At 33.9% G+C, this 27,283-nt stretch overlaps 1 protein-coding gene across 1 annotated transcript in view; it reads right to left on the reverse strand.

The window, feature by feature from the left end:
• KIFAP3 (kinesin associated protein 3) overlaps positions 1 to 27,283 on the reverse strand; it is a 188,882-nt gene that overhangs the window by 19,650 nt on the left and 141,949 nt on the right. The window contains exons 18-19 of the mRNA XM_044675890.1: positions 14,374 to 14,563; positions 8,772 to 8,871 (exon numbers count right to left, since the gene is read on the reverse strand). Coding sequence (XP_044531825.1) covers positions 8,772 to 8,871; positions 14,374 to 14,563 — 290 coding nt within the window. The remainder of the gene's footprint in view (positions 1 to 8,771; positions 8,872 to 14,373; positions 14,564 to 27,283) is intronic.

The raw sequence follows: 27,283 nt of genomic DNA on the forward strand, positions 1-27,283 counted from the left end.
AAACCATGAATAAGTCCCTTGGAACAGTAACTTACACTTTAAAAATATGAATATTTTTGTTTTACAAGACAGGAAGATGGGCTCAAAATTTGTTACAAAGACTCAATGGGAAAGTCTGGGATTCTAATAAAGAGACCACTAAAACCAGCCATCTTTATTTTGAGGATTTACATTCTTGCAGAAATTCATAATTTATTTCTAAGTTCCTAATGCCACTGGCTCAGCCCTGTATGTATAGCCAACCTAAGTTTCATTAATAAATGTGAAAAATGTCTGACTACCATTATTAGACACTATTAAACTAAGTCAGTTTGTAGGGTAGAGGTGTTGTAATTCACTTATGAATCATATGGATTAACACCCATGTTATTTCTTTGGATATAAAACCATGCCTGATGAAATCAGCTTTTTAAGAGCTGACTGATTGATTTTAAAAGCTAGATGATGATTGATGTGTTAACATTTTTACAGGACCTAGCTGAATTTAGATTACCAGATTATTCATGGACAAAGTTATCCTGACTTTACTTTTATTTAAATTTAGTTCCCTCTATTAACATCTTTTAGATTTTAAATAACTGTTGGATTTGCAAAATATTTATTCAGACCAGCAGTTTGGAATGTAATATGAACTTGACAAAGGTAATTCTATCATCAATTACTTTTCCTGCTACTGAGTTTCAGAGGTGAAATAAATCATTAAAATATTTTCTCCAGTCCACAATTCAAATTTTTCATAAGATTTTCTTCTAAACTTTCTGAGTCGAAGCCTTACTTTTAAACTACTGTTCCTTTTTGCATGTATAAGGTTTACAATTTGTTAATACTAATGTGTGATAAACTAATAAAATTTAAACATAAAGGTTATATGCCCAATTTACTAATAAAACCTAATTCAATTCTCTTTGGGAAGTACAAATAGATTAATGTCCAAATAGTAGAAATGAAATTTTCTACTTTTCTGATGGTAGCAAGGGTGAGGTCATTTTATAAAAATCTAAACAATGTAAGATTAACATAACCCATGGAAATTCATTTATAGGAACAAGCCACACTATCACCAGAAAAAATATTACTAATTACCTAAATAAATGATTGGTAGGATTCAGGAAACATCAATATCCCACCTATGAATCAACTTGTAACTTGCTGCTCCTTTTTGAAAATAACTGGATGTCAACTGGGGCATCAACAGCAAACTAAATAAGAGTATGAACTTTAATAAGCACTGAAGCATTTAGTAACATGTCTCCAGCAAATCTGTAGCAGTTATTCACAGTGAATGACACCAAGTGTGTTAAAGCAAAATGCAAATAAACAAAGTTCTATACACTACTGGAAGTTAATATGTAATGAAAAGCCATTGACTTTAACTATGAATTCCATTAACTCTCCCTGTAAACTTTCTTTTAACATGACCCATTGGATGACTCATAAATCAGATTGTCATTTGGATGTTCTAAAGCCTGTGTGCAGAGACTTGACGTGGACCAAAACCCCAAATCTTACTGACTCTGGACCCTTTTCAGGTTGATTTCAAACAACTAATCACCTTAGACGAGGATGAGTTTTATTGGCACAACATGGCTGAACATAGATAAAGTGTTAAGACATTCAATTTCATTCATTGTAGTTTCACTATTTTGAAAGGTTAACAGGTGAGAAATGAATGGTTGATGATCTTTTTGTCACTCTTAGGTGAAATTTCTTACATTTTGTGATGGTAATTCCTATGAAGAGTTTTATTAACATATAGACATTTTACTATCATTTGGGTAAGTATTCATTTCTGTTTGATTTATATTGATGATAGAGAAACAAAGCTGGTTCCTAACTGGTGTGATTATAGTTATTTTTATGAACTACAACTTTTGGAGCACTATAGAGCTCCACTATAACAAGTCATGCTATGCAATCTTAGACATTGAAAGTATTAAATTACGTTTGGTGAGACTATCACATGCCGTTTCCTGATTCCACTTACCTTCACTGACTGCTTTCTCTTGCCTGAAATGCTTCCCCTCCTTGATTCTGAATCCTAGCTTCCTGGATGATTTCCTTCAAGATTTAGCACCAATCCCACTTTCTGAAGGAGGACTTTTCAGGTATCTCCTCCTCTCATCTACTCTAAATACCTTTATTCTAAGATTACCTTCCATTTACACTTAATATATCTACAATCTATATACAATTATTGGCATGTCCTTTCCCCCAATAGAATGTGAACTCTCTGAGGACATCAACTGTTGGCTTTTCTTTGTATACTGAACATTTCGCAGTGGCTGACATAAAAAAAGTGCTTAATAAAAGCCCACTTTCTTAACATTTGCTTAAATATTGATACTGTGCACCAGTAATAACAATTTATATAAAGAGATGAAATTTCCATAGAGAAATGATGTACTGATGTTTACTCATTAGCAATTATTTGTAAAACCCACTGTTTGTGATCTTACCAATGCCAGAGGTAAATCAAGTTTTTGTAAAAAGAATTCTCTTTCAAGTGCATTACAGGACCTAGTTATTTATAGGACCCCTATGATGAATCCTTTTGGAAAATGAAGAATCTTGTCATTATGAAAATATCCTAATTACATAATATGCCCTGTACATTTGGATTTTCATAGACTGGGTAATCTTAAAGTAGGGCATAATCATACAGTATGTTTGTCAATATTGTATATTTATTTTAAAAATAAAGTTGAAAGTAAAAGTATGTAATCTAGTGATGTGATATGTAGTAGTCTTTTATTTTTAAAATTTTTTATTTTCAAAACCCTCATCTTAAAATCAATACTTTCCATCTTAAAATCAATACTGTGTATTGGTTCGAAGGCAGAAGAATGGTAAGGGTTGAGCAATGGGGGTTAAGTTACTTGTCTAGGATCAGTCACTTAGCTAGAAAGGGTCTGAAGCCACATTTGAACCCAGAGATTCCTGTCTCTAAGCCTAGTTCCCAATTCACTAAGTCATTTTGCTGCCTCCCATAGTAGTCTTTTAAAATCAAATTAATATCACCAAAAGTTTCTGAGGCCCAATAAAAGCTCTGAAGCCCTACACATCAATGAAGGAAATTACTAAAAATAAGAGACTAGGAAAAAAAAAGGTGCAAGCTGTATTGACTAAACATAAAAACCAAACTAAATAAGGATAAAAATACACTATGATTAAAAACAAAACATGTCACTGACTAATTGATTAGAACTGATAATGCTCTGACACATAAGGGAAATCACAATAAGCATTTTCCTTGCAGCTTCTTTTTTCAGGTTACCTATTATTTATTATCATTTTATGTCACTGGCAACAAACCTCAATCAGACAAAGCAGGTTTGTTAAGTAAAGAAGGATTCTCCAGTTATATTTAATTTTTCTCACAATATGGAAAAATATCTTGTCTTTACAGATGTAGGATTCTATCATTCTTATCTTTTCTTCAAACAGTCTATCACAACAAATATATAAGATGGAATTCTGTACAACTTCCTGTACAATATACTTTGTGCTATAATTTTTTTTGGGAAAGGGAGAAATCGAATAAGAATTTGTTCACTTATTCAGTTGTGTCCAACTCTTCATGGCCCCACTGACCTTATTATCTATAGGGTTTTCTTGGCAAAGTTACTTAAGAGTGTTTTTCCATTTCCTTTTCCAGTGGATCAAGGCAAAGAGAATCAAAGTGACTTGCTCCAGGTCATACTGCTAGTAAATATCTGAGGCTGGATTTGAACTCATCCCTTCCTGACTCTAGGTTCAATACTCTAGCCATCTGTCACCTCAGCCATTTAGTTGCCCCTAAAGATTTATTATTAAGTGCTTTACAAATAGAATCTCATGTGATCTTCACAACCCTGCAAGGTAGGTGTCATTATGAACCTTGTTTGAAAGCTATAGTAGAGGTTAAGTGACTTCTCCATGATCACATAGGTAATTAAGTATATGAGGCTGGATTTGAACTCAGATATTACCAACTCCAAGTCCAGAATTCTATGCTGTGTAGAAGCCAGTCTTAATGTTTATATTTTAGAATCCTAGTAAGTATTCTATATTGAAATTGATGGTATTCAGGCAGATTTTGGAATTTTAACAAAAATACCACATTCTAATCCAGAGCTCCTTGTTACAATGGATATAAACATCAAATGATGAGAGCTTCTAGTTGCAGAGGATCATAAGATGAAAAAAATCTCAAGATCATTTGGTACAACATCTTCGAAATGGTCATTTGGATAGCAAAGAGCCAAAATTTGGACCCATGTCTTGACTCCAAATCCAGTATTTTTTTTTTTAAACTCATACCTTCCATTTTATAATCAATTCTGTGTTTGGGTTCCAAGCAGAGAAGAGTGGTAAGGGCTTGGCAATGGGAGTTAAGTGACTTGCCCAGGGTTACATAGCTAGGAAATGTCTGAGGCCATATTTGAATCCAGGACCTCTTCTCTTTAAGCCTGGCTCTCAATCTACTGAGCCACCGAGCTACCCGCCGTCCAGTACTCTTTTAATAATACCACATGCATGCCAGCCCCAATATGATAGTTCTCCTCTCATTAATCCACAATCTGAAAAATTATGAAGTTAGTTTTCACAGGGTTTAAAAAAATGATTTGTCAAGACAAATCTGATAGACTTTGAAGATTTATAGAGGGCACAAGTTTTAGTATCCTTGAGGTTGCTTTTATAAGAATTGTAATTAGTCATCTTGAAGAAAAACAGCTCATCTGTTAATGTATATCTCTAAACAAAGAACAGCACAATATACAAATGTGATTTTGTTTTTAAAGAAAGAAAAAATAAAGGAGTTGGGAGACTGGACAAGAAAAGATAAAAAGATGTACACTACATGTCTTTAGAATTAGAAGGCTATTGGTTTATCTTTTCCCTCAGTAATATGGTTAGTAAACTATATTACTGTGCCAACCACAAAGAGGAACATCAGGCCCATTGAAAAATATTTTTAAAGCTCCAAGGAAAACTCAGCAGTCCCAGCGATTTTTAAAAAATAGTTTATGAAAATTGGATTCCTATAAAAGTAGAAAAATAGACCATTTTTACTGCAACAAAAAACTGATTTGTAAAAGCTGGAACCAGTTTAAAAATATGCTAAACATGAGGTTCTTGTTAGGCTTGAAAAGTAAGTTATAAAAAAAAAAGGCACTAAAATATGGGGCCGATATATGGTATATAATGCAAAAAAAAAAATAAAACCTAGACTTGTTCTTATTATTTTTAATTAGCTTCGATAGTAAATCCCATTTTACTTTCTAACACCATTTCAGAATTGGGAGGGAAAGGCTTACATCTAATGCTCTGGGATTGGCAATTCCTTTGCTCATGCCTTGGAGCACTAATGCATTTTGCATTAGTTCTAAATGTCGGGAAATCCTGGCGCCAAGAGGTTCAAAATGATAGTGACACACGTCTAAAATCTAGTATTCGCTGTCCAACTGCCAGTGTCTATTTTACCAAACATATCGTCTCCTTTGCATAATAGGGAAGAATGTGTGCAATAGTTTTTACTGTTTCCAATTATGTTGCCAACCATATTATAGAAATGTATGCATTCACTTGAAAAAGCTCCTCCCACCATCAAACTAGGAGGGAAAAAAAAGGTGGAGGGTGCAGATACCACACAAATTAAAAATTTTTAGGTTCTTTTTTTAACTTTGGTTTAAAACTTGCATACTGCTCTGCAAGCTAGCAAGTTTTTTTTTCATCTTCGAAATACTCCAGATGGTCAGTTTCCACATTTAGTCAATTAAAAATGAAATCACCTAGGAAAAGAAAGCCTTATCAATTATGGGTGTGGCCTAAGGAACCAGCTGGATAAATCTCCTAGAGAATTTCTCTCCTGGTTTTCTTTCTGATTTTGTGCTTCCCCCCAGCACACTGCTAGTATTCCAATGTTTACTAATAATAGTCATGAGAAGAGCAACTTAAATTACATACATTATAACTTTATGATTATTTTTCTAGATAATTCTTTTTTGTTTAAACCTTTACCTTCCATCTTGGAATCAATTCTGTGTATTGGCTCCAAGGCAGAAGAGTGGTAAAGGTAGGAAATGGTGGTTAAGTGACTTGCCCAGGGTCACACAGCTGGGAAGTGTCTGAGGCCAGATTTGAACCTAGGCCTGGCTCTCAATCCACTAAGCTACCCCACCAGCTGCCCCCTTTCCAGATAATTCTTGACAGGCTCCATTTTTTATTTTAACTGATGAGCAGAAAAAGATAAGAGAAGTGCAGTGTCTCTCTCAATACCATCCTAACATCTAATAATCTTATCAGGCAATTCTTATTAACTCATATCCTTCATGCTATACCTTATGTTTATTTATAGAAGTAACAGATTTTGACCTGGAAGGAACTCCTAAGGTCATCTGGTCTTTTGTTCTCAATAGAGGCAGCGAAGAACTAATTAGTAATTTCATATATTTGAAAATAATTCTTAGTTTTTACTTTGAAAACGATTTCATAAAATGTACTTTTACCATTCTCTTTTCAGTGTAATAAAATAAAATATTCTTTAATATTCCCTATCATGCATTAGAGGCTAAAAGATAGGTATTGGTTCATATTTAACTCATTTTGAAGCAATTATAACATACCCAAACATTTAAATGTTTATATGGTATGGAAAAGGTACTGAAATCTTTCTAGAATTAATCAAAAAAAGTTTAATATTTGTGGTCTTCTAGCAATGAAGCAAAGCAAAAAAAAAAAATCTTATGAAAAAGGAGAAACCAAACCAAATGGAAGGATTGGATAATAGACCAAGTAAGTGATTCCAGGAGTAGGGTCAGCTATAAAAAGAATGAAAATAGGGAACAAGTACAAGTTTTTGGATATAATGTATACTGTAATTGTTTGCATCTCTACTGTGGCTGCTTGGAGGATGGTCCCCTCTCACTTAAGCTATCACCTAGAAGGAAATTGAGTGAATTCATTATAAATTGGAATCTTCTGGAAATATAAAGGAGAAAATTATTTGAGATCTGAGAAACTACAAAGGACAAGAGATGAAAGAACCTTCTCATGAGACATTTTGATTAAAGGAAAAACAATTCCCAAGTCCAACCTATTATTGTTAACTATTTTATATCACACGTCTGGTCTGCAAAGTGATTTATAAGTTTTATTAACTCAACTACCCAAAGCAACTTTAAGTCTAACATTATTGCAACATGAATGATGCAGAAGTTAAGTTTTACTTTTCGGAAGAGGAAATTAGAGGATAGGGATGAATGAACTTACCCAAGGTTATAGAAGCCACAGCAGAGTTAAAATTAAAACATTGAATTGTTTTGTTTTCTAGTTTATCATTTTGCCAGTGAGTGACATTGTCTTACAAATGTATTAATTAGGAATTTTGTACCTTTGAACTACATATCCCAGAATTCCTTTCTGTATCACCCAGCATCCTTTTCTTTCCATTTACCTGTGTGCTTACATTGTTTGTTTATAAGTTCTGTAACTCCTCCCTTGCTCTCTTCTCTTCTCTCTTGACCTGGCTGAGTTAGCTAGCTTTTTTTTTACTTTAGGAATATGAGTTTTTATCAAACTAATTAAATCACTAGTATGTTACACGTTTTAGGAAAAAACATGATAATTTTTTAATGTTTCTTGTCATCTGGAAGGTGTACATGGATGAAAATAAATGTTTTCAATTTTAGTCACAATTATATCAAACTAGTCACTAACTCTCAATAAAAGTTTTTCTCACATTAACCAATAGGTTGTTGCTAAAAAGTTGGTTATAAGGTAAATAATTTTCTCTCAAGGCTTTCATTAAAAGTAACTTTCATTGAACCTGAAGAGCTATGTTTTCAAGTCTTCTGCTAGTTAGGCCTTATGAGAAGACGAAAAAGGATCCCCAGAAAGATATGAATATGGAAAGTTGTTCAAAGTATAAGAAAAATGGCTGACAATTCGGTAAATGTTTGTAGTACCTGATAACAGGTACTTTCTGGAAATATATTCCAAATTTCTTCCTTTTCTAATTTTTTTTTTATGGAAAATCTCTGTAGAATGAACCATCATATAGAATTTACACGTACATTGATTATACAGAAGTTATCTTCTCAATAACTGTGGCTACAATAGTTGAAAGCAGTAATCAATATAATATGTAAACAAGAATTCAGCTTTAACTTCCTAAAACACTTATACAGACAGTCTAGGACATGTGATTTTTTTATATCAGACAAGATGATTTATAGCAAGAAATAATGGGGTGAAGACATCTAAGGGATTCTTATAATAATAATAATACATTGCAAAAAGAAAATTAATCTTAAGGACTGTCCTAGAGATAAATACATTTTTAGCAAAAGAGGGAAGATTTTAATCTGCTTAAAAATAATTACTCTAATACCTGTAAGAATCAAAGAAAAATATATAATTTCTTGGAACAACCTCATAAATTTAAAGGAGATATTCAACAGTCACATCTGAATTATTAAAATACACAACTCATTTGCATTTTATTTTCTGTTTTTATAGTCTTTGGAAAGTTCTCAAGTTAATCTGGCAATAGCAATGTCTGTTTCAAGACAAAGCCTGCCCTTTTCAAAGTGATAAAAGCAATTTAAACAAACTTTAAAAATTAATATGTGGCTATAATTTGATAAAAACTGCTTGAAAAGATGAAAGATTTTTTTTTTCCTAATGAAAAAGCTAGACTAAACTTTTAAAAACCTTAACTGTTCAAAAACAGAAAGAAGATGGCTTTTCCCCAAAAGTGTTAATTACATTTTATTTTAAGATAACCTTACCTTCCAGGAAAGGAATGTTGTCCCACTAAGTCTCCATTCTGAAGGTGATAATCATTGAAGAAATCTGGACTCATGGCACCTTCAGGACCTATCAATCCATCTAATAAACAAAAAAAGGCATAAAAAGTGACAAATAGGCATTTAATTTAAAAAATTGAAATTATCTTAATTCAATGACAATAAATGTTAACATGAAACAGAGCAAAGTCCCCCTCTAATACCATGATCAGAGAATTACTTACATCTCTATATTTTTATCCTGTCTCACTAATTATACTGCCATTTCCTTGAGGGCAAAACTTAACAAATTCCTTATTTAATAATAATTATGATGATGATTAGAATAGCTATTACTTAAAGCATTCAAGTTTGCAAAATGCTTTACATATTATTATTATTTTTTAAAATTCTTACCTTTGGTCTTAGAATCAATACTAAGTATTGGTTGTTAGGCAGAAGAGCAGTTAAGGGCTATGCAATTGGGGTGAAGTGACTTGTCCAGAGTCACATGGCTAGGAAGTATCTGAGGCCAAATCTGAACTCAAGACCTCTCATCTTAGGCCTAGTGTTCTATCCACTGAGCCACTTAGCTGCTCCCTTTACATGCTATCTTGTTTGATCTTTATTCAGTATTGTTTCTTAGAAGTGGCTTTTCCAGATAACTGAAGCTTGCTATTAAGTGCTCCAATTTTTTATATTAATCATTTTGTTAAAAATCTTTTTAAAATGTGGGCTCTCCCATGTGACCCTGGGCAAGTCACTTGACCCCCATTTGCCTACCCTCACTACTCTTCTGCCTTGGAGCCAATACACAGTATTGACTCCAAGACGGAAGGTGAGGATTAAAAAAAAAAAAATATGTGGGCTCTCAGGGGCAGCTAGGTGGCTCAGTAGATTGTGAGCTGGGCCTAAAGAGAGAAGATCCAAGGTTCAACTCTGGCTTCAGACACTTCCTAGCTGTATAAACCTGGGCAAGTCTTTTGCCTAGCCCTCACTGCTCTTCTGCCTTGGAACCAATACACAGTACTGACTCTAAAATGGAAAGGGTTTAAAAGAAATGGGCTTTGCACTTCACTGTCTTTCTAATAGAATGAGCTGACCATAATTTAATCTTTCTTCATGACTTGGTGTCAATGTTGTGAATACAACATTATTATATTCTCCTTCAAAAGCATAAAGTGTTATTTAGATATGTCTCTACAATAAATATGCTTTTTGAATTTTTACACTTCCTTTATATGTTTTTTTGGTCAGGTTGCCAGATGTCACTTCTTTCTGTTTGAGCATCTTTAATTTTTGTTAGAACTATTTGTAAAGAAAAATAAATTAGCACTAACTGTTCCAGTATACTTTTTTTAATGAATAAAATGAATGAATTTTACTTAGTGAATTGACTTTTGGCATTGAAGAGATGTCTTTCCATATCTTGTCAACTTTAGTACAATGTTTTATACATGGTAGACTGTCAACAAATAGCATATTAAGTTAACAGAGAACCCCAACAAACATATTTAGCAGTGTGTCTATGTGAATAAACAATAAATGATTAAGGACAAATAATTTGTACATATAAGTGCTTTGAATTGAGAGGAAGGATCATTATTTATTAAAGTGGTCCGGGAAGGCTTTATAGAGAAGGTGAAATTTGAGGTGGATTGTGAGTATGGATAAGATTTGGAAAAGTGAAAGAGATAAAGGGAAAAAAAGAAAAAATGAATAGGTGAGATTATATTAATTGGTGAGAATGTACATTGTGAAGGACAGAGAGTAGTTCTATTTGGATGGCACAAAAGATTTGTGTAGAAGAACTACCTGAGAAGTAGTTAGAAAGTTCTTCCATTTATTATCCATTTAATAAGCACAGTGAATATTAGGCTGGGGTTAGGCTTACTTTTTTTTTTTTAATTTAAATTTTTTAAACCCTTAACTTCTGTGTATTGACTTATAGGTGGAAGATTGGTAAGGGTTGTTAGGCTTACTTTTAAGAAACTAAGTGATCATATGAAGATAGTTTTTGGAAGAAGAAATCAAAGTCATATACAGTCATATGAAAAAATTCTCTAAATCATTACTGATTATAGAAATTAAAATCAAAACAATTCCGAGATATCATCACACTCATCAGATTAATTAAAATGATAAATTTTTTATTAAAATGATAAAAGGGCAAAATGGCAAATGTTGGAGAGGATATGGAAAAATGGGGAAATGAATACATTGTTGATGGAACTATGAACTGATTCATACATTTTGGAGAGCAATCTGGAATTAAGTTCAGAGAGTTATAAAACTAAATATATGTATTGTATAAAATATATAAATACACATACACACACATATATATTTATTTTTTCCCCTTTGTACCCAGCAATACCACTGTTGGGTCTATTTTCTAGTGTGATCAGGGGAAAAGGAAGGAACCTATATATTCTAAAATATTTATAACAGTTTATTTTCTAGTTGTAAGAACTGGAAATTGAGAAGATGTCCATCAATTAGGGAATGGCTGAACAAGCTATAGCAAATGATTATGATGGAATATTAAAGCTCCATAAGAAATGATGAGTATGTTAATTAAGAAACAACATGGGAAGACCTGCATGAAATTATGAAAAGTGAAACAGGCAGAACCAAGAGAACATTAAACAGAGTTACAGATGAATGTTTGAAGAGAATAACTTGTGAATATCCACTTCCAGAGAAAGAACTGATAAAGAGAAATATGAAAGACATAAGTTTATATATACATTTTTGTGTGTATGTCAAATGATGCCTTCTCTAGTATGGGAAGAAGACAGAGGGAAGGGATATAACTGAGAATTTTAATGCAGCCAATAAACAAATACAATTTAAAAAAGAGAAACTAAGTGACCAGTTTTCTTCCAATTTTGTCAAAAGTATAAGAACAGAAAATAGCTTATAACGTAATTAAGAGGTAAAGACTTGCTAATGCCAAAGAAACAAGCAGAGTATTTATAAAGTTATACTAAAAGTAGTGGTAATGAACAGTTTTTATCAGCTCTAGAATTTAAACATCCCAAAAGTTATAAGACTGGACACACACACATACACACACACACACACACACACACACACACACACACACACACACATACCAGAGTAATAGAAAACAGCAAGACACAACAGATTTACCAAAATGAGTAAATGAGTTTTGAAATTCATTTTTAGGTGGATGAGTTATCATTAAAGTGTTGAGAAAAATAAAGGCCAAGACCAAAACATTGACAAACTCCTCTGGTAACTGAAATACAAATAATTGAGGAATAGTATTTTCAAGGAATTCACTAATTGAAGAGGAAATAGACTAAATTTAATGTGAAAATAAAATGTGCACCATTGTTCCACACTTGATGAAAGAAGTGCTGAATTCATTGCTATGCCAAAGGAGTGGAAAAGATTTTAAACACTCAGAAGTATTTGGGATCTCACCATAATCAAATAAAGACAACATTCAAATTATGTTAAAAAGTTCAATTACATGAAACATGGACTGGACATTGTTGCTAAGATAAGAGGAAATTAAGAAATGAAAAAGAATCAGATCAGATTCTCAACATCTTCCTTCCACATTCTGAAATCCCACTGACTTCAAAGGGAATAATGCATATAGCAAAAGGGCAAATGGGACATAGAGAAAATGAAAACTGCAACTTTTGAAAAGAATGAATCAAGCAAAAAAAAATGCAACAAATTAAAAGTCAGTAAGAAGTACTATAAAAGAACACAACTACTTTTGTATTATAACCCTGATTCTACCTTTGTAAGAGAAAAGTATTCATATCCTGGAAGTTCATTATTATCATCTTAAACATCTTACTTTAAAGAGTAAAGGATGTTATAAGTATGTAACATAATAGTTTTATTTAAGAATTGGACATGGGAGAAAAGAATGGGACAGGAGAATTAATTTTTAAATTTTTTCATTTTAAAAATACCCACTTTTCTTCTGCTGGCAAGAAGACTTAAAATAAACAACTTCATTTTCATTATACAAAAGAAAACTAGTGGATGACTGCAAAACAGATACTGATATACAGGCATTTAGAAATGTTAAAGGGTTTAAGAAAAAGATTGACATATTTGAAATAGACTCTAGGTTCACCTATGAGATGGCAACACTAAGATTCCCATAAAATGGAACAGAGAAACAGATGCATTGTGATTGATATTTTAATAGTTTAACAGAAGATAGAGATTTTAATGACTAGGAAGTAGCAAATGCCATTCCATTTTAAAGTAAAAGAGATAAGATCCAGGGAATCACAGGCCACTTAGCTTAACCCCTCTAACTACAAACTACTAAAGCTGCTTTTACGGGGAAATAGCCAAAAGTTTCTTACAGACCGATGGGCTTAAATTAGATGACTCAGGCATTCAAACAAATCTTCCCTTGTGTTACAAATTTACCTGATGTTTCCGAAGATCCTAGAGTGGTATGGGATAAAAGGAACGAAGCTGACATTATCTAGATTTTTGAAGAGACATTTGATGAGGTGCTACAAAGATTCATTTATTAGATAAGAGTTCATGGGAAAGTGGATGCAACAGACCAGAAACAGGAAAATGTAGACTTTTTGCTACCTCGAAAGGTATTTGTGGTATTTTTATTTTCTGTCAACTTTCCACGTGCACCTAAAGCAGAAGAAAGAGGGCAAGAAAGAGAAGTATCCAGGAATCAAAGTATAAGATACAGCAAGAGATTTATTCACAGTTTATGAGATGGAATAGCACCTATTCTTTATACCACTCATTCTCCAAAATAATTTACTTTTTGACACCAAATGTTGCTGCTTTCTCATTTCAATTATAATTTTAGTACCTAAAAATGGACAAAAAAATTTGTGTTTGGGCTCATTAGAGATCAGATTTTTTGGCAATAGGGTTCTTTGAAAAAGAGGACAATATTAAATGTAGTAAAGTCCCTAATGCCAGAGCCCTTTACTGTCATCAGTCTTTTCACACTTCCTTTGCACTCTGAGATCCAGCTATACTGGCATCCTTGAATTCTGTAATTTCTCTATAGGTAGCTCTATCCACTGTCTCTGTCAGTTTGTACTAATGACCCCTTCTAAGCCTGGAATGCTCTGCCATTCATTTTGGCCTCTTTGTTTTCCCAGCTTTCTTCAAGACTCAGTTCTAGTTTTACCATTTGTACCAGGCCTTTACCAGTCCCTTCCCAGTGCTTCCCCCTCCTCACTTCTAGGGACCTTCCACTCTCAGATTACCTTCCCTCTACTCTGTAGATATCTCCAATGTACTATAAAGAAAAATTAGTGATTCAGACAAAAATCAACTACTTAAATATTTTTTCACTTGAGCATAATTTTCAACCTTCATCCCACCCTTCTTAGAAGCATTTAAAGCCTGGATGTGAAAAGCTATTGATAGATTGCATTCTAAACTCACTGCTGTGGAGATATTTTGTCTAAATGTCTAAACAACATTTGTCTAAACATTCTTGTTAGGCTTGGAATAACCTAAGTTGGCAAACCAAAACCCCAATTTATAGTATGCAATAATTTACTTGTATATTTAACTGGTGCTATAGGAAAAGACAGGAAAATTCTTGGTGCCATCTTACCTGAACTGTAGAACAGGTCAGGTCTTTCAAGAATATCTGCTTCATGGATATATGGTTCAATTCGATCATCTCCATATAAGTACTGTTCACTTTCATCCATCTGACGACTCTCTACCATCTCAAGCCACTGAGAGTTATGCCAGCGGAACTTCTCACTCTGAATTTTCTTAGCCCATTCTTCATCGTACTCCTGTTGAGAATCAATTAGAGTCAACTGCTACATTATATATTCAATGAAGGATTTCTTTGATACATGAGTACATTTAAGTAGTAATAATATCTATTTCAGGAAAATAATTTTGTCTATCTTTCCATGGGCCAGAAGAAATGTTTAAAAACTGAATATAACTATCTTGAACAATTTTAGAAACATCATAAGTGTTAAGGAGGCAGACATTCTAAAATGAGTCATTCATATATTCAGTTTTCAAGGTCAACATCATCAGTTGCAAAAAAGTAATAAACATTTCTTCTTTATTATAAACTCATGGTTGATTTAATTCCCATGGAGGCTAATTCAAACACCCTGTAAGGAGTTTAAATCCCATAAACTATCTAAGAGATTGGCAGCACTTATATAAGCAATCAAATTTCAGTGTTCCAAGAGGTCTTATGGGTTGTAATTGTTTATGACATTTTGGACAGCTAGCTAGTTTTAGATTTACATTTTTAATGTTTAGATAACACTTTGCAATAAATAAAATGTATACTACTAAAATACATTATATTCTTTGTTTCATAAGTAAATTTTAAATGCTTCATGAGGATTTTAATTCCTAGAAGATTAATAACAAAATTTATAGAGATTGTTTTTTGACCCAACTATATATAAATTGAAAAGTTTTTTTTCTATTATTTCCTTTTTGGTACTTCTCTTTATGCATTATCAGGCAACAGAAGAACAATAAATTTAGAAATTTTGAAAGCTGAGTCTTTAAAACATCTTGTGCCAATGGATGAAAAAAATTAAGTTATTTTCTCATTTTAATCATTAGTATTTTTATTTTAAGGCAAGGCAACAGAAATTAGAAAAAAATAATATCTCACATGGACTAGCCTCCTAATCGTGCTTTCTTTATCTCCCTACTTCAGTTTCTCCTATCTCCAATGTTTCCTCCATAGAGCTACCAATATCATCTTCATAAAGCACTTAAAATCAAACCCATAATTCCCCTGCTCAAAACTTCCTACTCCTTCTATGTTATCATAGAAACTCCTGAGACCAGCCCTTTAGGTTTTTCATAATATGACTTCAAATCTACCTTCTCAGCCTGATCCCATGTCACTATTACCCTTTACTCACTTTACATTCCCAACTGGACAAACTATTCCTCAAATCTGACATTCTAGCTCCTACCTCTGTGTATTTGAATAAAATATGAATTAGTCTTAGAATATGTTCCTCTCTCATCCTAAGCTCAGAATGCTTCTCTTCCTTTAGTGTCACATCCTTTATAAAACCTTCTCCAATTTGCCTAAAAAGTAATGTTTAACTGCCTTATGTTTCCTTATAACCTTCCTTTGGGGGGAGCTGGAGTGCTAGATAGACAAGGTTAGGCATCTCCTAGAGTTTTCGTTCTCTCCTAACTTCATTCTTCAGGGGAAAAGGATAGAAGAAATCAGAGAATCAGAGATGAATAACAGGGAGAAGAGAGGAAATGGAAGTGGGAAGGCTCCTGCTATTAAGCCATGAGACATGATCTGAGGAATCTGGCCTGATCCTATGCTGCAATCAAAATGGCAAGAAGGGCAGCACCAGGGGTTTGCAGTTCTAGGATGGTGAAAGTAGGAAAAAGGGACAGGGCTGATCCTGTGATATTTTTTACCTTCTGGTAAAGCTGCTCTGCTTTCCCAGTTAGCCAGCTGTCCATTTATTATTTACCTATTACTTTCAATTTAGATTTCATTTACTACTAACAGTCTTATTGGCCAGAAGAAACACTAAACTGCATGCATATTTTTTGGGTTTATAAATGGAGACAGGTTAAGAGTGTTCCCTGTTCTAAAGAAGTGGCAATTTTGTTCAGTTTGGACTTGAAGGCTTAAGAGCTATTTTATAACAAGTGAGCAAAGAGGAAAGAGACAATATAATGACTTTTGAATTCAGATACCTCTAGAAATAAAACTGGGACTGATCAGAAGAGCAGATTGTGAAAGGACTTAAAGCATGGACATTTTTCCCCTTTCATTTGCTGAGATCTTGTGGTAGGATTTTGACACAGGAAGCTTTTTAAAAGCAAGTCATGGGGGCAGCTGGGTAGCTCAGTGGATTGAGAGCCAGGCCTAGAGACAGGAGGTCCTAGGTTCAAATCTGGCCTCAGACACTTCCCAGCTGTGTGACCCTGGGCAAGTCACTTGACCCCCATTGCCTACCCTTATTACTCTTCTGCCTTGGAGTCAATTGACTCCAAGACGGAAGGTAAGGGTTTTAAAAAAAAAAAAAAGCAAGTCTTTCTCTAGAAAGGGAGGAGAGTGAATTTCTTGGAAATGGTAAACTATATCCCTCAACAGAAAATAGGATGTTTGCAAACTCCTCTGACAGGTGGCTGTATAAGCATGCTCAATACATCTACTAACTTATGGATAACTGGTAACTTGGACTGGCTAGCTCCCTTCCCACCACGTGTAAAAATCAATATCTTGATGAAAGGGATTATAATGGGCACACCAAAAAAAAAAATGCTTGAAATGAACATTATTAGGAGTCAGTTCCCTAGGTATAGGCTAGCACAGGAAGGCTGCTTAGGTGACATGTGAAGCTTTTGAATGTGGCACTCAATCAAGTCTTGGTTCTAACTCCAAAAATACATGTAGAGAATTCTGGGTGGAGATTTTTGTTCCAGTTGCCTCTAAGAAGGGAAGAAGCATTTATTAAATACCTACTAAATACTTTACAAATATCTAATTTGATCCTCATAAAAACCTTGGTACACATACACACATATACCACCCTCTCCCTCTCCCTTTTGAAGTTGAGGAAACTGAAGCAGACAAAGAAGTGACTTGCTTATACAACTAGAAAGTGTCTGAGGTCAAACTTGAACTCAAGTCTTCCTAACTCCAGGCTCAGTATATTATATCCAAAATAGCATCTAGATATCTTTAATCAACTATACAAAGTGATCAAACTATAGGGTTGGTCTGGGATTTGAACTTCTGAAGGCTTTCAGCCAGCTCAGTATTAGGTACCTTCTATGAGTCAAGCACTCAGCTAGACATAAGATAAAAAGATAAAAAGTGAAGTGCACACACAATTTTGTTTCATGGTTATCTGTGTTGTTCATATCCCTTTTATCAGATAATTAAAGCCACAAAGATAAGAGCCATGTCTTATTTAATGCTTATATCTCCCTTGTTCTTAGGACTATGCTCAGCATATATCAGGTACTTAATATAGTTAGTTAACTTTTAATAAGTACCAATTATGTGCCAACTGCTATGCTAAACACTGAGGATACAAAGAAAGGCCAAATAGAGTTCTTGCACTCAAGAGGCTCATAGTCAAATCAGAGATACAATATGCAAAAAACAATGTACAAACAAACTGGATATAGGATAAATTGGAAAGGATTTATCCCATAAGATAAATAAACAAAGGGAAGGAACTAGCATTTAGGGGGATCAGGACACATTTCCTATGGAAGGCAAGGTTTTATTGGACACTTGAAGGAAGACATGGAAGCCAAAATGGAGATGAGGTGGGAGAACACTCCAGTGATAACTGACTTTTCTGAATCTTCAAATGATTTTAATTATTGTTTGCTAAGCATATCAGCACTATACTTTTAGACACATAATACACATTCATGGTTTTGGTATCCTGTGTATATATTCCAAGAACATTTTCAATCATTAAAACACAATAGGACCAGGGGGCAGCTGGGTAGCTCAGTGGATTGAGAGCCAGGCCTAGAGACAGGAGGTCCTAGGTTCAAATCCGGCCTCAGACACTTCCCAGCTGTGTGACCCTGGGCAAGTCACTTGACCCCCATTGCCTACCCTTACCAATCTTCCACCTATAAGTCAAAACACAGAAGTTAAGGGTTTAAAATAAAAAAAAAACACAATAGGACCACCTAAGAGAGTGATCAGTCCTTTTTTTCCATTAAACTGTGTGATAAAACTAGGCTTCTTGAACTTTGAAAGATGAGAAAAAAAACTGATGATCTGATATCCTGCTAATTTTTCCTGCCTGCTTTCAATACTGGCCCAGTGTGCAAATAATGCCATTTCAGAAGAATCTCTTCCAATAAAATGACATGTTACCGAGTGTTTTCAGGGGGCATGGAGTATAGAATCATTTACTAGCTGGCAAATGATGAAATTTCCCCTGTTGTATTCCCATTATACACATAAGTCAAGGGGGACTGCTTAATTAAAAGCTGTCAGTTTGTCAGTTGAGACAATTAGTTTAGTTCATAGAGAAAAAACAAAATATCAGGTATCAAAATACCACTTTGGGGAAAGAAATTCTTTCACTGCATCTCATTTTCTCTAAGCAAATTTCAAGTCTCTAAAATGTCTTGTATTTAACTTTATATATAAAATCTTAGAATGAATTCCAGTCATAGAATGTTTTCTTGACAGCATAATAATAGTTTTTCTTGTTGGTTCAGACACATCTGATTATTTAGGTGAATACATATGCTGGGAGGTATATATTACGTAATGTAGTTTTTTGGATTTTATTAGACAAGAAATTTTTAAGAGAATCAAACTGATTTGCATTTTACAGTATGGATTCCTAGTAGAATAATAGGAATTGAGAGTTCAGCCAATTATACAATGAACATGATATAAAGAGCTTACTAGTTCTTTAAGAGGGCTCTTGCTACCAGCACTAGATCTGCTTAATACTTGTAAAATGTTATAGATAGGAAAAAATAAAACAAAATACAAAATGTTAAACATAGACATAATAAATTTAGACAAATGAGTAAAAATTTTCTGCTTGAAAGAAAATTCCTCCTTACTCTAGGGATGATCATCTTATACTCTCCAGTAAAACTTTATTATACTAATTTAAGCAAAAAATCTTCTCGTAAGTACAGAAATGTATAGCAGAGGGGCTGTGCTCAGTTCATATATATTGCCTTTGCCAAGTTCACATATATTGTCCTTGCCAACTTTAAGTTCTGTCAAGAAGACTCACAGAATCACTTAAATTAATGGACCAATACACAATGGGAACATAAGATTCTTAAAAGAAGACTAGCGCTCTCTCTCTCTCTCTCTCTCTCTCTCTCTCTCTCTCTCTCTCTCTCGTTCTATCTCTGTCTCTTTGACAAAAGCTAAAACAGGAACTAAAGAATCCATCAGCTTTTCTATGAAAGCTAGCCCAATAGCTATTTTCACTTATCAGTTCTTAATTGCTTGCCTTCCACAAGCAAGCTAGTAGAGAACCTAGCAACAACAATTTCTATCCTACCTCTTCTAACATCCAAGATAACAATGAGCTATATTTGCCTAACAAATTTTGGGGATATCAGTTATGCTTTTATATAACAAGATTGAGTTCAAAAAAGGCTGGGAAGATTTATATGAATTGATGCAAAGCGAAGCGAGCAAAACTAGAACAGTATATAAAGTAACAGAAATACTGTATGATGATCATCTGTGAAGGACTAAATTACTGTCAGCAAAACAAGGTTCCAAGATAACTCCAAGAGAGTCATGATAAAAAATGCTATCCAAAGCCAAAGAAGGAACTGTTGGAATCTGACTGTAGATCAAAGCATGCCAACTTTCATTTTATTTCCTTCGTGGTTTTTTTTTTTAATTTTAAACCCTTAACTTCTGTGTATTGACTTATAGGTGGAAGATTGGTAAGGGTAGGCAATGGGGGTCAAGTGACTTGCCCAGGGTCACACAGCTGGGAAGTGTCTGAGGCCGGATTTGAACCTAGGACCTCCTGTCTCTCAATCCACTGAGCTACCCAGCTGCCCCCTCCTTATGGGTTTTTTATTGTATGTGTGATATGTATCTTCTGTCATAGGATGGGAAATATGGAAATATGTATGGCATAAAAGCACTAAAATAACCTATAAGGTCATTTGCTGCTTCAGAGATGGAGGGGGAAAGAGGAAGGGAGAGAATCTGAATTGCAAAATGTTAGAAAACAATTGTAAAAAATTGTTTGTACATGTAATTAAAAAAAGTAAAAGTTAAAAGGTTAAAAAAAGAAGGAGAATGTGCCTAGTGAGGACAACTAGGGGACTCAGTGAATAGTAAGTCAGGCCTAGAGACAGGCGGTCCTGGGTTCAAATGTGACCTCAGACTCTTCCAAACTGTGTGACCCTGAGCAAGTCACTTAATCCCCATTGCAAAGCACTTATAATTATTCTGCCCTAGAACCAATAGACAGTATTGGTACTAAAATGGAAGGTAAGGATTTTTAAAAAATGTACCTAAAGGACCTCAATAAGTTCAAGTTACAGGAACTGTATGAACTATATCACAAAATGCTGAATGAACTTGTGGATGTGAATACTGAACTAAAAACTGGAGAATGAAAAAGATGCTTTGAACCTGAGGAATGGGAAATTCAATCCATTTCAAAGAGGGTTAAGAAAGTATGTGCTTCCAACTATAGGATGATGTTTGACATGGATTCTTGATAAAATTGTAGAATATATTGTTAAGGGATGTTTTATAAACATGTACAAGGGGAGTCTATTATAAAGAGTCAGTATAAGTTTCCTGAGACAAATTAAGCCAAACCTTATTTTCTTTTATGATGAGGTTACTAGTCTAATGATCAGGACAATGTTATAAAGAAAATAACTAGACTTTAGAAAGTCACATGACATCTTTCTTTCCTTTTTTTTTTTACATCCTTACCTTACGACTTAAAATCAATACCATGTATTTGTTCTAAGACAGAAGAGTGGTAAGGGCTAGGCAATGGGGGTCAAATGACTTGCCCAGGGTCACACAACTAGGAAGTGTCTGAGGTCAGATTTGAATCTAGGAGTTCCCGTCTTTAGGCCTGGATCTCAATCCACTGAGCTACTGAGCTGCCCCCTTGACAACATCTTTCACAAAATTCCTGTGGACAAAATAAGAGATCTAAACTGATGTAACTGAACGATTATCTAACCTACAACTGCTTTATTAACTTGACCCAAAGAATAGTAATCCAGAGATTGGCAACCTGAAAGGATACCTACACCAAAGTGCAAAAACTTTTCTTTCTTGGCCAGATTCATAAATAAGTTGAATGAAGGATTATCAGATTTACAGATGACAAGATGATATCAGAAACAAATAATTCATTGATGAAATTCAGATACAAAAATGTATAGACTAATGGACAGATTTAGAATATATTTAGAGTATCAGCATAAAACGAGGAAGTACAATGAAGCATAGTACTTCTGTTTGAAATGAGAATCCTTGTAAGAAAAGCCCCAAATAAAAAATTTTAAATGATCAAGTGCTAGACTATTCTAAGCTCAATCATAAAAAGAACACAGATATCCCAGATAAACCTCCACATATTTTAGTCAAGATGTACCCTAAGAGCAATGCCTGGACCTGTTGGTAACAGTTGTCAGTCAAATGCTCATCTCTAAGTCCTAAGTACTCTTCCTGTAACATCAGGGGATAATTGTCGAAATTCTCTCTCATTCTCAAAGAGCTGGCTGCCTCATAAAATGGAATTAAAAAGGAATAATAATAGCTCATATTTAAATGTCATATTAAATTCTGCAAAGTGCTATTACACTTATTATCTCATTTGACCCTAACCCGGAGGGATAAGTATTATTTTCCCTGTCAGTGCCTAGCACAGTGAATCTTACTGAATTTTACAGTTAAGTAAAATAAAGCTGAGAGAGAATGTATGACCTGCCTAGCATCCCTCAGGTCAGTCTTCATAATACAAAGTCCACCCAGCATTTTATCTAACATGTCACAATGGATTTAAAAAAAAAGTCTTGCACTTGGCTTAAAAACCTAGGGAATTTAGCAAACTGCACACTCACATATCAATAGGGAGAACATGGTAGCCAAAAAAAAGACAATGAGACCTAAGGTGATATGGAAAGAATCAAAGGATCAGATTTAGATCTGCAATGAACATTATAGAGGCCACTGAGCCCAATGCCATCATAATAGATGAGGCACTGACAGGTTAAGTGCCTTGCAGAGAGTCATATACCTTGGAAAATACTAAGGAAGGATTTAAATCCAAGACTTTCTGGTTTCAAGTCTAGCAATTTATTTACTCTGGGAAAAGGAGAAGTTAGCAGCTCCATTCTGCCATAGGGAGACAATAACTAGACTCTATGTGCAGTTCTGCATAGGATGTCTTAGGATTAATGTTTAACAAATTGAAGTCTAAGTAGAACAGAGTTAAACTCAGAGCCACAAGCTGCCTGAAAAACTCCCCAGAGTTGCCAGAAATAAATTAAATTGGGAATTGTTTAACTAAATAAAAATATAACATAGATAATGTTAATTTGTAGTTTTCTAAGTCAGTATTGCTGCCTGCTGGAATCCATTCTATTTGAGTTGGTTTAAGAAGGGCAATTTGGTGGTACAGATCATCTGGCCTGGAGTTAAGAAAGACCTGAGTTCAAAATTGGCCTCAGACAAGTATTAGCTGTGTGCCCATGTGGCAAGTCATTTAACCTTGTTTGCCTTAGTTTCTTCATCTGTAAAATGACCTGGTGAAGGAAAAGGCAAATAATTCTAGTATCTTTGACAAGAAAACCCCAAGTAGGGTCCTGGAAGAGTCAGACAGGACTGAAACCACCATCACTACCATTACCAACAACAGCAATAGCTCAAGACGAGGCTGATGTTGGGGGCTGAAAAGCATTCCTTATAAGAACTCAAAGGACCTGTGAATGTTTAGTTTGTGGATGGGACATTATTGTTTTTTAATTTTTTATTTCTTTTTATTTTTTAAAAACCCTTACTTTCTGTCCTGGAATCTATACTGTGTATTGGTTCTAAGGTAGAAGAGCAGTAAGAGCTAGGTCAGTGATGGGCTACCTTTTGAGCTTGGTGTGTCAAAATTCGCCAAAAACCTGAGCATAACTTGGGTAGTGTGTTACTTCAAGAAAAAACCCAGAATTTCGTGATATCTATAGTTTAAATAACAAAAATGTATAATTATAATATATAACTGTATTTAATAACCAAAATAGGTAAATTAATATAGGTAGAATTGTCATCTGTAGTACAGAGTGTCTACACTACACTATAGCAAATGTTTCATCATCAGCATGCAGCCCCAGACTTCTCTGTATACAGGTGCATGCGGCCACGTGCCATCGAAAATGGCTATACGTGTCAGTGCTGATACATGTGTCATAGGTTTGCCATCATCAGGCTAGGTCACACAGCTAGGAAGTGTCTGAGGTCATATTGAACCTAGGACGGACCTCCTGTCTCTAGGCCTGACTCTCCATCCACTGAGCCATCCAGCTGCCTTTCAACATTATTGCTTTTAAGTACTTCAGGGGTTTGTGGAAGAGAGATTTTACTTAATCTGTTTGTTTGAAAGGTAAATTCTTACAATATAAAGTAAGCCACTCTAGGGCAGACTGCTGTTTTTTGTCTTGGTATTTCCCAGTACATTTTAACTAACTGTACATTTTACATAGTAGGCTCTTAATACATATTTGATGAATTGGATTGAACTTGGATAGCTTGACATTAGAAAAGATTTTCTAACAATTACTAATGTCGAAAAAATGGAATAAGATTTGTGGGTAACTGTGAATTCCATGTCACTGTATTTTCAAATGAGGGATGGAAGACCAACTGTAACAGATATTATATTACAGAGTGGATTGATGTTTTAGGTGGGAGTTGGACCCAAAAGATCTCCAGAGTCCTTTGGTAATTTCATGACTATGGAACTCTGTTTTGTATATATAGCAGGGGACAATTTTGAAGAGAAGAATAAACATTCATGGGGTTTTCACTGTGATTCTATATAAGCACCAATATACACATTAATAATTAATGTCAATCAGATTTTATTGAAACTTTTGTAAAGAAAACAATGAACTACAACTTGAATCATTGTTGCCTTGCTTTTGATTATGTATTGACAGATATAATTTTAATTTATTTAAACAGTAACACTAGTCTGAGGGTTGGCTTTCTCAAGCATATAAAAATGTTTTATTAAGCAAAAGGCATTTTAACTAACACCAAAAATATTATATGATTGAATTACTGTACTATAGCAAGGTTGTAACAAAGTATTCTCAGTCCTTGGTAGCTTAAAGATAAATCTAGGTTATAACTCAGAAATCATGGGTTACTTTATATGTACTTGGTTACATATTAAGGTCTTAAAATAAAAATCATGTTTTTCTTTGGGTTAAATAGGTAGAGAGAAAGAAAAATTAGATTATATTTAGAAAAAGATAAGCTCATCTTTTATGAAATGACTCAGAATCTCACAAGTGAAAAACTAAAAGAAAACAGTCTGACTAATTACTTCTATATATTCCCTTTCTTGCCAAAAAAAACCCTTTACTTGCCCCCAAACCCAAAGATGTGCTTACATGTGGTAGTTTTTATACTTAGAAAAAATACCTTTAACCATCCTATAATGGTAAAATTTCATTTTTTCAGGTAAATAATAAATATTGCTATCTTAAATAACAGAGTTACATTCTTAATTTCAAGGTTAATAGCCTCTGTAGAAAGTGTTATTAGGTTTTCAGACATGTATCATAAAATATTCTACCTTGTTATACAGTTAATCTTCTGAGGTATCTGGTACTTTTATAAAGCAGCTTGACATCAAGATGTACTGTTGGTAACATTAATTGGAATATTATCTCACTTCTTTATTCTTATTATAGTGATATAGATTATAGCACTCAGAACTATGTCCTTTACAAACAATTCAACAAACATTTATTAAGATCCTTGTATATTAAGACACTATGCTAGTCTCCAGGGAATACAGAAATGAGTTGTTACAGAGTTCTTGTCCTAAAGGATCTTAATATCTTGTAAGGGGGAGGTCATACACACAAATACACAGTGAAAGTTAGAATGTGGTATGTACAAAGTAAAAGTAAAACTGTACCCGTGATGTAATAAATATTATAGCTGACTATTTAAATGTTATTCTATTAAGTCCTAGACAATATCAAATTCAAACAGATTTTTATGGGAAAAAATCTTATCAATGAGCTATGAAATTCTGTTTAGGGATGCTAGGAAAAGAGACTAGGGACTAGTTTGTTCTTATTCCACTAATATCATGTTGATCTGAATAGAGGCTATGCTTTTAAAAATCAAATCTCCTGGAAGGAAAAATTCCTTTATGTATTAAAAAATTATGCAAATCACTGCATATTTTTATGTATATATGTATGATATCTGTATTTACAGTGAAAGTTGAATGATTTGTCAGTTGAGGAAGGAGGTGGTCAAGGTCCTGTATATCGTCCAGAAAGGATCCTATATACCACCAAAAGGAAGTGCTTTGGGATTGCAGATTGAGATTAATGTAGTGGTAACCAGTTTCTACTGGTAAATTCACAGGCTCAAATTAGCATTAGAGAGAGTAGAGACCAACTCTTAAATTGCCTGAGTAGTTCACTTTATCTTTACCTTTTATCTTGAGAAGTTACAGGCAAATTATATCAGTTATTTAAAGGATGATTATAAACAACATTCTAATTTCTGTACAAACCAGATTTAGGGCAAAAAGTACAAGTCACAACCTCCCCATTTCTCACTATTTCTATGTGTAAGTCAGCAATAAAACTACGGAATGGAATAAAAACTTGTGATGGAGTTAAGACAACAAGAATCTTAGGTATATGACTTTGGGCAAATCATCTCTTTAAGACTCAAGTTTATTATTAAATGAAGCTTTTGAATTAGAAAATCATGAAGATCCCTTTTGATTATAATAGGTTTGGACTCAAATTCTATCATTAATGACTTCACAAAGTTAAAGGAAATAACTAATCAAAAACATTTTTTAAATTGGCAAAAATTTTAATGGTAAATAATGATGTAAATTTATGATTTCAACAAAAAAAATTCACCACATATTAGCTAAAACCGGTACACTGCAAACTTGTTTAAATAAAAATGGCACATTTTCCCTAGGAAAAATAAGCAAAGGAAGTTAATCACAACAGCAACTATAGCCAAAACATGTCACTAAAATTTATCAGTAATTTGGGCCACTGTGAGAACAATGTCAAGAGGCAGCTTTCCTGCATTTAAAAAAATTTCTAATTAAGAGCAGTGTGCCCTGGTATTCTCATGTTTAACCAAGAGCTTACTTTTTATTTAAAGACTGCAGTGTTTTGTTTTTGATTTTCTTCTTGTCTGAGGCCCTGACATTATGATCTTAAGCACTCAGTTTCCATAAATCCTAAAGTGTCATGGAAGACTTATGGTTTGATTCTGTATGGAATGTGCCATCCTTTTTGAAGTTCTACTTCTAGTTTTGTTTACTACAGAACCATTGAAACATTATGAAGCGTTAAACAGCCTATTATCAGAGCCTGTTCCCTATCAGGAATACTCTTTTGTCACTGGCTTCCGTCACACCTTGTATCTGATTAACACACTATAGGATAACATGGAACTACATAGATCTGCTTTGTGTTCTAACGCTAATGTAAAACAGATTTTCCTTTCTTCTTTAACGCAGCTGTCCTCTAATTAGGTCTATAATAGGGTTTATTTAATGTAATTTTTCATACTAAATTAAAGAAGGTCTAGAAAAATTTAGTTGCACATTTAAGGTTAAGTAATTTAGCAAGAGCAAAATGATACCCTGCTATCTAAATTTCCTAAAGGAATACTTTATATACAATAGGATTATGAAATTTAATACATGCTTGACTTCTTTCTCACAAGAAGAGTCACAAATGTTATTCTTTAGGTTCCTGCCTGTGGCATTTCCATA

This window comes from Gracilinanus agilis, chromosome 4, assembly GCF_016433145.1.
Source record: "Gracilinanus agilis isolate LMUSP501 chromosome 4, AgileGrace, whole genome shotgun sequence".
Taxonomy (NCBI): Eukaryota; Metazoa; Chordata; class Mammalia; order Didelphimorphia; family Didelphidae; genus Gracilinanus; species Gracilinanus agilis.